Source organism: Convolutriloba macropyga, chromosome 3, assembly GCF_964194025.1.
Source record: "Convolutriloba macropyga chromosome 3, txConMacr16.3, whole genome shotgun sequence".
NCBI lineage: Eukaryota > Metazoa > Xenacoelomorpha > Acoela > Convolutidae > Convolutriloba > Convolutriloba macropyga.
In genome coordinates this window covers 65,324,867-65,336,925 of record NC_134470.1, presented here as the reverse complement: position 1 = coordinate 65,336,925, position 12,059 = coordinate 65,324,867, and the positions used below count along the sequence as shown (strand labels likewise).

The following is a 12,059-nucleotide window of genomic DNA, read 5'->3' as shown; positions in this document are numbered from 1 at the left end:
ATAGGCAGGTTTGTCTTTAAATAATTGAGATATGATGTTAGCCTGATGACAGAGTTATAACCCTTCGTGGGCAAAGCAGAGTCATGACTCTTGTTTAATCACGTGGGTAAAAGTGTTGACTGCGTGTTAATCCATCTTGGCTTTGAGTCGAGATTTTCATGGCGCAGTTACATATTCTCAAACTACCGACAAACATGAATTAATCAAACTGCCTGATAAATCGAAAGGCGAGCAATATCTTCATGTTTACCTTGACACTAGCTCATCTTTTGTTCTTCACCTATATCCCCCTGTTTTATCCTCCCGGCCAAATTACAGCATTGCATAATTGATACTTTTGCTCCTTTAATATATAAATGAATTCTAATGATTATTCCCTCCTCTAATTACTCTATACAAATAATTATCATTAACAAAATGTACCGTTGTTTGTAGAATAGCGTTTTCACAGCTGTTTAGTCACAACGGTTATAGCGTGTGCTGCATTTTAGTACATCTCAATGTTGCTATGAGACTCTAAAGACGCATTTACATTTCGTCCATGTTTATGTGTTCCTTAGCCTAATGTTTGTCTCGTCGAATCAAAAGACACGAGAAGAGGCTCGAACATTAGACAATTTAATTTTCTCCATGAAAACATTCAGTGCGTGCACAAAATCAGCAAACAAAGACAAATGTAACAACCCAATATACAAGTATAAATAAATCCAAAGCTTTAGTTTACAGAAATTTATACCTTTAATTGCAAACTAGTGACAATTGGAGAATTCGGTCATCATAATCCATAAATAATTGAAAAAGCTATTGATGGAATGAAAGTTACATATTTTATTAACAAAAGTTTAAGAAAGACTATTGGAACATCATCTTAATTCTATATAATTTTTTAGAAATTAAAATGTGATCAGTACTCAGCATTGTTGTTTCTAAGGAGAAAATTGTTAGCTAGAACTGCTTCTGAACAGTAGGTGATGTTTATACACTCATTCCAGTCTGTTTTTTGTTTTAATCTCTTGTATACGTTTTTGCACCGTTCTTTGCAGAACAGCGTTTTCACAGCATTGCTTAAATGATACTTTTGCTCTTTTAATATATAAATCAATTCTAATGATTATTCCTTCCTCTAATTACTCTATACAAATAATCATCATCAAAAAAATACCGTTGTTTGTAGAATAGCGTTTTCACAGCTGTTTAGTCACAACGGTTATAGCGTGCAGTACGTTACATTGCGTCTCAAAGTTGCTTTGAGATTTTTGTGACGTATTTACACTTCAGCTTCCTTTCGGTATTCTTCAAAATTATTTGCCTGTTTTTTGGAAATGTGTTCTTTAAATAGCAGCAAAGCAAAAGCTGCGGCTTTTATTGGCTGTTTCTTGTTATTGTTTGGTTCTTTTACTGGCTGTTTCTCGTTATTTTACGATTCAAAAACTTTGAATTGTATTGGTGAGCTGTCTTTTTTTAATGATCTGTTCACTCATTTTCATGCTTTTTGAAGTCAAATTGGAGTGGTGATTTTGGTCACGCCGAAACAGCGAACAAGCGAGTGGTTTTGCGGCACTTTTTTGCACCAAATTTGAAGTAGATTGAAGAACGGTGTTTGAAGAAAAACTTTGTTGATTGTGATTTTTTGTGCTTGTGTTGCAAATGGACATTTTTGACCTTTTTTCCCATTTTTTCATCGATGATTTAATGTTTTAATGCTCTATTCTTTTTAATTGCTCTCGAATTGAGAAGCAATTATTGTAAACGTGTGTGTCTTTTTTATGCAATTTTTCGCTTGACCGTTTTGCGCTTTTCTTCAAGACTAATATTTGAGGTTGATTTATTGCTTCTAAAGTTGTATGTTGTGCTTTGGTTAAGGATTTTAGCATGCCGTTTGGTGCTTTTTCTTACTTTGAGGCCACTGGTTTTAAAAAAAACTTCTGATATTTGTTAAATATCTCCGTTTTTGCCCGTTTTGCATTGTCTGTTATTCAGCTCCTTAAGTTTGTTGTACTGTGTACTTTAAGGACGCGTAGTGTCATTATTTATATAAAGTTTTTCTGATAAACGCTAGTTTTTTTTGTAACAAGTTTTTGGACAAAGATTATTACAGATTTGTTGTCCATATGTGCGGGGCATGTTTGTTATCCATTGTAATTTGAATGTGCACGATCATAATGTAGCCCATTCCGCTGTAAGTTTGGTTATTTATTTGATTCGTTTTGTGGAAGATCTGCTGCCTCAAAGGACAATATTCCCTTTGTATGGATTTTCTCTGGATGTGTGATGATTGATTCACTGAATAATTATTGTCTGCTTTCTTCAGTGATTCCATAGACTTGTATAAACTGCTTTACAATCTTTTTATTCGATTCCTTCTGGGTCTGTTTTCCAGCTTTTGTATGTATCACGTGGTAGTACGCCCAAAAGCTGCCTTGCGATTTTTAAAACGCATTGACGTTTTCAGTGTTTCCAATTTTTTGCCGTCAGCTGTCAATTTCTTGATTGAATGAATTGAATTAACTAGTGACAGTGAATTAAGAGATGATAAGTACTTCGTGGATCTTATGCGTGAATTTCCAAATTGAAGTACATCTCCTCGAGTGGGAACCCAAGAAGACCTCATAAAGGAGAATTAATTTAGATGCAATAAATAGGTTTCTTGTACAATTTCTTGTGCTTCTGATACATTTTCATCTGTGAGATCTTCTTTTTAAAGTTTTGTCCATAGTTTATCGTGGTACCTCAAAAAGGCTACTTATTTGAGGTGCTACTATAAGAATTTGTACACATTCCTGATTTCAATTTCTTTTGTTTAATTACTCTCAAATGAAGTTTATAGCAACTGTATTAGTCATAGGGCGTTTTTTTGCTCGCCCGATATTGTCTGACGCTTTTGACTTTTCGTCCGCAAAGACATGATAAACAGGTAAAGCCCGGACGGCATTAAGTGGCTGACCAGCTCTCTGAGAGTTTTTCTAGATTCTAAATATGCGATTTACCGAAACAGTTTTGAGGAGATATAAATTCATGGTGCGAAGGGCGGTTCCTAATCTTAATCCTAATCTTTCTTAGTCACCTTTCTCCACAAACACTCATCCCTCTTCCACCCTACTTCACATGGCGATTTGTACCCGCCTCTGTCGTCCATTGTCCAGTTCTCCCACCCAACCCCTCGGCGGTCGCTTGAGAGCAACTCGTCGAATTTGAGTTGTTTTGTTTGCTGCTCTTATTTTTTGAGGATTTACAGCCATTTACTGATTGCATTTCTCCGATATTTATTTGAGAAAATTTGTCGCTTGTTTCTGCTGGTGGAACACAAGCTGTCAAGAGCAGATATTGATTTCAGAGCAGACTTTGAAAGCAATATTCTCGACGTTGTTAGGTAATGTTTATACATCATTCCGATGTGTTTATTCATTCCAATTAATCTTTGGCTAACGTTTTCGCACCGTTGTTTGTAGAACAATGTTTTCACAGCTGTTTAGTCACAACGGGAATAGCGTGTACTGCATTTTAGTACATCTCAATGTTGCTATGAGACTCTAAAGACGCATTTACATTTCGTCCATGTTTGTGTGTTCCTTAGCTTATTGTTTGTCTCGTCGAATCAAAGGACACGAGAAGAGACTCGAACATTAAATAATTTAATTTTCTCCATGACAACATTCAGGGCGTGCACAAAATCTGCAAACAAAGACAAATGTAACAACCCAATATACAAGTATAATGAAATCCAAAGCTTTAGTTCACAGAAATTTTTACCTTTAATTGCAAACTAGTGACAATTCGAGAATTCGGTCATCATATTCCACAAATAATTGAACAAAGCTATTGATGGAATGAAAGTTACATATTTTATTAACAAAAATTAAAGAAAGACTATTGAAACATCATCTTAATTATATATTTATTTTTTTAGAAAATGAAATATGATTAGTACCCAGCATTGTGTAGTTTCTAAGGAAAAAATTGTTAGCTAGAACTGCCTCTGAACAGCACGTGATGTTTATACAACCATTGCAGTCTGTTTTTTTCGTTTTTATTTCTTGTTTACGTTTTTGCACCGTTGTTTGTAGAACAGCGTTTTCAAAGCTGTTTAGTCACAACGGTTATAGCGTGTGCTGCGTTTTAGTACATCTCAATGTTGCTATGAGACTCCAAAGACGCATTTACATTTCGTCCATGTTTGTGTGTTCCTTAGCCTATTGCTTGTCTCGTCGAATCAAAAAACACGAGAAGAGACTCGAACAATAAATAATTTTCTCCATGAAAACATTCGGTGCGTACACAAAATCCTCAAACTAAAACAAATGTAACAACCCAATATACAAGTACAAAAAATTATCCAAAGCTTTAGTTTGCAGAAATTTATACCTTTAATTGCAAACTAGTGACGATTGGAGAATTCGGCCATTATAATCCACAAATAATTGAACAAAGCTATTGATGGAATGAAAGTTACATATTTTATTAACAAAAATTTAAGAAAGACTATTGAAACATCATCTTAATTATATATTTATTTTTTAGAAATTGAAATATGATTAGTACCCAGCATTATGTAGTTTCTAAGGAAAAAATTGTTAGCTAGAACTGCTTCTGAACAGCAGGTGATGTTTATACAACCATTGCAGTCTGTTTTTTTTTCGTTTTTATTTCTTGTTTACGTTTTTGCACCGTTGTTTGTAGAACAGCTTTTTCACAGCTGTTTAGTCACAACGGGAATAGGGTCTGCCGCGTTTTAGTACATCTCAAGGTTGCTTTGATTATCTTATGACGCATTTACATTTCGTTCATATTCCATTACGGAATTGCTTGTTTTATGGCTTTACTGGCATTTTTCATTGGAGTTGGTTGCTAAAGCATCTTAGTTACTGCATCGGTGAGATTTTTCGGAGCTCCCAGTGCCTGATAGTTGCTTCTGTATGATGCTTTTTGCTGTTTTAAGAATTTGGGCTTTTGATTATTGTTCCCGCCCAATAGTTTTTACGACTATTACCTTGGGATTTATATTTATATGGACGGGCGTCTTGTCCCGTCTCGACTATGCTTTGAGTTCCTTCTGGAGTTGTCTTTCTGACACTTTTCCTATTTTGCCTGGTCTTTTCATCTTTTTATATGTCTGTGAAACTTATGAGACCGGAAGATTGTTACAGAAACGCAGTTCGGCTGGGAACCATTTTGGAGAGCGTTAACTGTGGTGTTGGATTTGACAACTATTTCTGTATGACGGACGAGAAGAAACGTGAAACTGAATGGCACGCCAAGGCACAATTCAAAGATGTGTGTCTTCACATGAGCTCAAATCAACCAGGTTTTCAGTTCTACAATAATTACTACATTAATGTGGACGAAGGCAAAGATGGTACTGAATATAGACATCACAGCTCGTTTGCATTTGAGGCTCATGGATACCCGGACGCTGTGAATCACACTGAGTTCCCAAGTATTGTCTTGCGACCGGGAGAAGAATACTATAATCGTATCCAGTTCAAATTGTTCACTATCAGTGAACCTTGATGAAAATGTTTGTCTGGATGGGGTTAAACTGATATTATATACTTTCATTATTTATTTATTCACTTTGTTCTTGGTGCTAGAATATTTGTTCTATTAATTGCAAAAGCTTTTACTGCCAATCTAAGCGAAAAGAGGCTAGGGTGTGGCTTTTCGTCTCGCCTGTTTAATCTTGCACTTTATTTGCACTTGCCTGAAAAGTTCTCGTTGTAGCAAAATGTTTTGAAAGGGGAATCCATGGTTTAAAAGACACTGTCGATGAGCGAGTTGTATTTTTTTTAATAATCGCCGTCAGTCTCTTAACCACTATTATTTAGGCTCCCTCCTTTTTTACAATCCAAAGTATTTGGGTTGTATTGGTGTGCTGTCGTTTTTTAAGATCTGTTCACACTTTTTTCGGCGTTTTCACGTCAAATTTGGGAGGTCAAATTAGGATGGTGACATTAATCACGCTGGAGTAGTAAAGCGATCGAAAAAGCAAGGTTTCAGGCGTGATTTTTTATTCAAAGGATCTTTAAAGTTGAATGAGAAATCGGTATATGAAAAAATTTTCGGTTTTCAAAATGTTTTTACGTGCGGCAATTTGACTTCTGTTTCTATTGTTTCTCTTCAGTACTATTAAAATGACACATATTTTACATTGCGCCAATTTCCAGTGGCTTGTATACATCGACGGGTAACTAAAGCTTCTGATGTCTTTGCCGCCAATTGTTGTCATCGTATTAGTGAATATCCAATTTTGCCCTCTTTTTATTAATATCCGCAAAGCTAGAGCTGAGGCTATTATTAGCTTTCTCTTCGTTTTTTGTCGTCAAGATTTTTGTTACGACCATATGACGTCACAATCGCTTAAAATTTGCTTTTTAATTGCTCTTGAACAAAGTTCATAGCAATTATTGTAAACGCGTTGGTCTTCTGTATTTAAATGTTTTGCTTGATCGTTTTGCGCTTTTCTTCTACAACATTCTTTGACGTCTCAAGTGACATTTTCTCGCTTTCGTTCTTCATTTTTGAGTGATCTCTATTGCTCTCACTCCGAAGTAAAGCTGGTTGCTAGTATAAAAACGTTTGCAGCACATATACGATAAGGGCCTGATAGCCGAGTGGGCAGTGCATCTGTTTATGGATCGGGAGGTCAAAGGCTCGAATCCTGGCGGGGTCAGTATTTCTACCCGCCTGTCGTTCAAGAGCAATTCTTCCGACATTAGTCGGTTTATGTTTGTTCATTCGTTTATGCGATTTCAACTGAATTGCGTGCGTGACGTCATTTTTGCTCTTATCGAGCAATTAGTTCTTTTGTCACATATCAATTACGTCACTCTCAAAAATGACTTCCTCAGTCTGAAATTGACTTTTCTTTACTCCAATTCAAAGAGATAAGGTCAAGTAAGTAAGTGTCACTCTATTTGAAGGTTATTTGAGAGCAGCTATTAGAAGAAGCCATAAGTTACACAGATTACTGGTCAAAATATAACATCTCATCATATAATAAAAGGAAATTTTTTTGGTCTGTTTCCTTTACAATCTTTTTGAGACTGCAGATCTAAAAAGCTATTGTGACTATTTTCTGGCAATTTGCCAGCTATGTTATTGTTTTTTTTGTTGTTTTATGTACGGTGTATGTATACAATGATCAAAGAAATGCAATGTTACAAGTTATTTCGAGAACAGCTGTTGAGAACTATGACATTTTCTAAACTTTTGCTTACCGATTTTTCCGGTGTGTATTGCTTTCAATGTTCTAGCATGCCTAGAGCTTCCTCTTGAACAGCTCATGTTTCATTTGATTTGTTGAAAATAATTTTTTTGTCAAAATTTCTGGCTAAATGAAAAAAATTGACAGATTTTTTCCTCTATCAAAGTGATTAGTTTAATGAAATTAATATTTCAATTATGAGCGCATCTGGCTGTGTTTGAAGGCAGTTTTTACTTCAATTATTCCAATGATAACTCTCTTATACCTCAATGAAGTGGTTGCAAGAAATCAATTGGGAAACCGGGATTAAACAATTAAGCCTGGGAATTAAAACTGTTGACTTGGTTATTTAATTTTATCAGACTATGATAGTTGGATTAATGTCCAATATAATTGGCCTTTGTGCTCAAATTTTGTTGGCGAATTCAGCATTTATATCTACTTTGTGAAAATGCGGACCACATTATAGCACTCTTTGACATAGAAAAGTTACACTGTCAGTTATTTCTGTTCTATCTTTCTTCATTTCACTTTTTTATCTTGACGCTGGCCGATGGAGTCAATTACGGCTGTTTTTGTCAATTTTCCGGCTATAATCCTTCTGAACACTTCTGTCTGATTTTGGCTTTGTATGTTAAATTGATGTTCAAGAGATTATTTGCGAGATTTAAAAGAGCGAGTTTAGCTCCAATTGATCAAATTCGCCTTTATTGCCAAATTTGTCTTTGTTGAATCTGAGGAATCGAAAACAGTTTCCTAACTAGACGTTTTATATATATATATATATATATATATATATATATATATATATATATATATATTTACCAGCAGCACGTTGTTGATGATTATACTTTTACCATAAAAATATGATTTCGAGTTGGGCGCTCGTTTTGTGTTCTCGCGCACATTCACCCATTGTTTTTCCTGTATTCCTCACTTTTGTAATTGGATTTCACTTCGAAAAATTTTTTTGTGGTGCATTTAAGAGTATTTAAGTGTATTTACAGGTAGAACCCGGAGGGTATTAAATGGCTAAGCAGCTCTATTTGAGCTCTAGTCTTTAAGTGTACAATTCACAGCAGCTGCTGAGAAAAAAATATTGTAAATGAACAGTCGTTAAGCGTTTTGGACCGCGCTCTCTCTAACTCTGCACTCTCAAACCGCACCCCCGTTTATTTGCTCTTCAACGACGAATCAATTATTGTTTTTCGTGCGTGAGTGTGTCCTGTACAATGTATTGTTTTTGCTCGACTTTTTTTACTTGATTTACATCTCGCTTGATTACCTGATTTTTACGTGGACCGATTTACTCAGTAGTTCAGAGTTGTAAGGAGCTGAATTCAATTTGTGGCAGTTTGCTTCTTAAAATCTTAAATAATTCCAATATAAAAATTTGAATTATTTTTGACATACTTCTTATATCCTCATCTTTTTATATTGTTAAATCGGAAATAAAACCGGCTGCAAGAAATAAATGGGTTAAGTTGAACCATTTGAATAACAAAATCTCCTAAAGAAAAATCAAATTATTCTCTTTTGTTAACGAGTGAGACGACTGGTAATTGTTGGAAACTATTTCGTTTTCCATTTTATCTTTTGACGAAAATAAGCATTTCAGGTAAAATTGTGTGAGGTTTTTGACGCCCGAATTATAAGAACCTTGTCTGAAAGTTAAGGATTTTTTTACGCATTCAAATTAAGGCGTCCTATAATGGCGCCCCGTATTTGAAATGCTTTTCCATCATTAGCAAAAATTAGCTTAGAAGTATCCAGTTGGATTTTGAATTTTTTGTTCCGACCCCACTTAGTTGAGGGGCTAACTATATACTCAAATAATTTCTTGTAATTAATTTTGGCCTATTGATATATTCATCGTCGAGAATTGTGAGTGGTATCATTAAAAAGCTCTCCAAGCGTAGAATTTAAAATTGAATAGAGTTTAAAGGAACTATCGAAGTTTAAAGTTTTTGTGAACACTTTGGGAGTAATTTTGCTCACCGTTAGCGTCTTTTATGGGCCATTTTATATGCTTTCACAAGACGAGCAGCAAAAAAGACTGGTTTTGGTCGCATCAGGAATTTTACAATCTAAAGAATTCGAATTCTATTGGAGAGCTGTTTTTATCCTTTTCACAATATTTTTCATATTCAGAGACAAGTCACTTTTCATTTACGATCAAATTAGACCCAATGAACTTATATTTTGTTTTCAGCGAATCTTCGCTTGTGTTTTATATGACTTTGACACGTGTGTTTTCAAATTTTTTAGGGAATTGTTGTTTTGCCTGCTTTTGTTGCAATTTTGTAGTTTTATGGATTAATCTGGTTAATTGAAAATTGGCCAATTGGCTTCTTAAAGAGTGTTAAGTGAATATATCTAATGCTATGAATGCTCACTCAACGGCTGTTAATACTTAAGTTTTTTTCAAAAAAATTGAATTTGACCCGCTTTTGAAACACTTTTCTGTGAAATTCGGCCTCACTAATGCCCCCTAACGACAGTTGCCAAATACTTTATAGTGAATCACAAAGTATTCTGGTTTGTGGTTTTTTAAATGCTCTCAAATGAAGTTAGTTGTAATTATAATAGTCTTGTCGGTCTGTTTTTATGCGATTTATCGCTTGACCGATTTTTCGTCTGACCCATTTGAATTCTTGAACTCAAAAACGGGATAAACAGGTTGCATCCAGCGGGCATTAAGTGCTCTTAGAGCGTTTCAGCTCACTAGCCTCTAAGTATGCGATTCACAGAAACTGTTTTGGAGACATATTCTTATGGTGTGGAGGGTGGTTCTTGGAGGTTGACACGCCACCCCCACCCCCCGCCCACATCAGCCCCCTCTCACTTCTTACCCAATCACCACCTATGCACACCTTTCGGGTCTCAAGGGCTTCATGTAGCTAAAAACCATCCTCCCACCGTTGCCCCCTCCTCCCCCCACCTCCATTATTACCCCACACCCATCAGCCTCTCCGGTGAACCACCCGCTGCGCTGACCTCACACCCTTTCAATTAAGCTAAAGCTAGCCTCACTAAACAGTGACTAGCGACTGACGAAGGCAACCGCTCGCCGGTTGTTTGAGAGCAACTTGCCCGACGGTAGTCGGTAATGTTCTGTCTAATATTTTGATTTCGAGTTCTGATGCAATTTTTAAAAAAATTGGCATTTTTGTTCAGAATGTTGAAAGTGCCCATTTGCGTTGAAGAGTCATAGGTGAACATTTAGAAATTTATCAGCGAATAGCTCATGATTTCATTGGCTTCGACAGTTTCCATTTGCACTTTTCTATTGTTCTCTGTTTTTGCCGCTTTTTGTCCTTTTTGTAATCCCACTTTTTCTGATTAATGGATGATCTCATTGGCGTCCACTTGACGTAGGAGTTAACGTACTTAATGAGTTCAGTTTTATGTTATGGGTTTTAATTGCTCTGACACTATGTGTTGTCATTAGAATTTTGTGGTTTTTGTTTGTTAGTTAGTTTTTATTTTTTTGAACCACACTATTGCAGTACTGAGAAAAGAAAATTGGTTTCAAAAAGAAATCATTTTAACGTATTCAGAATTTTTCATTGATTAATTTTTTAACTGTAACATTGTTGCCGCATTTTGCTCAAATTTCTGGTTTATGCCTGTAATTTTTTTCTGTAGTCCCCAGAAATTCAGAACTTAGTTGATGCTTGCAGTTGATAGATTTTGGTTTTGATTATTTTGATTTTATTTGCTTTCAAATTTTTAGATTTTTGAGCTTTTCCTCTGTTGTTCTTCTTTTTGTCTACTTGAAACTTAATCTCGGCAATGAAATGTCCTATCCTTTTTCTTGTGGTTTAAAGTTTAACCGCTCTATTGATTTTTTCTATACAAATATTTTATATCTTGGACACCATGCGTTTGTCCTATTGATTTTCAAATGAAACCCTATTAAACAAATACACAGTCTTTTTGTATATTAACTAAAAATTAAAAGTAGTGATTGAAATAGTATATATTATTCGGATAATGACTGATGATTTCATTGGCTAGAATGTTTTCGTTTATTTTTTGTAAATTCTTGTTTTTATCTATCTGTATATTTTGCAGCCTTTCGATGGCATAGTCTCACCAGAGACCGTGCACATTGGTTTTCTGATGACTTATAAGTAAATTAATATCATTTTTTTTTTGCTTGAAGGCTACTGTTTTTGAGATCATTTGGTTGAAAAAATTTTTTTATCCTAATCTTTTTTTCTTTTTGTCGACTGTTTATCTAGTCTCATTATGGACAGGTAGCGTCTGCTTTGTAGTTAAGTAAAAGTGAATGTGTGTATTTTAGGTTTTATTTGATGATATTTTGGCTTTGATACAATTTAGATATTGTTTCTGCCAAAAAAATATATTTTGTTGCTTTTGTGTGTTTTGTTGTTTGAATGGTCTCGTAGTCTTTTTAATGGCAGGCATCAAAAGTTCTCTAATGCGGCATGACATTATTCAACTCATTTAATGTTTTGGTTTTGTAACAAATTTTTTAAACTCAAACATCTATCTGTGTATATTCTCTAATCTACATTTGGTGGATAATTAAGTCAAAAATGAAGATGAGCAGGGTCGGAACATTATGTGCAAATGCATGTTACCGAGCTTCCTTGTTTATAAATATTGTTGAGGAATTTCACAGATTTAGAAATTTTTTGAACGCTCGTTTTGATAATAACTAAAAATTTGCATTACCGAACATATGTTGTGCTGTACATAGAGGCCTACAGCAGTTGTTCGTGTTCTTTGCCTGTGTTCTTTATCCATTGTCCAGGAAGTTAGCACAAGTTTAATTTTTCGAGTACTCGCCAGCCATGTGCAGGGCCACATACATTGGAATGATAGTAAA

General features: G+C 35.1%; 1 protein-coding gene across 2 annotated transcripts in view; it reads left to right on the top strand.

Moving 5' to 3' along the window:
- LOC142336365 (galactose mutarotase-like) overlaps positions 1-12,059 on the top strand; it is a 34,470-nt gene that overhangs the window by 8,067 nt on the left and 14,344 nt on the right. The window contains exon 5 of one of the 2 annotated variants that reach the window (XM_075385144.1): positions 5,145-5,627. The exons of the other annotated variant lie outside the window; for it this stretch is intronic. Within the exon in view, the coding sequence (XP_075241259.1) occupies positions 5,145-5,508 (364 nt within the window). The 3' untranslated portion in view covers positions 5,509-5,627. Of the gene's footprint in view, positions 1-5,144; positions 5,628-12,059 lie in introns of those variants that run through there. 2 annotated transcript variants of the gene reach the window in all.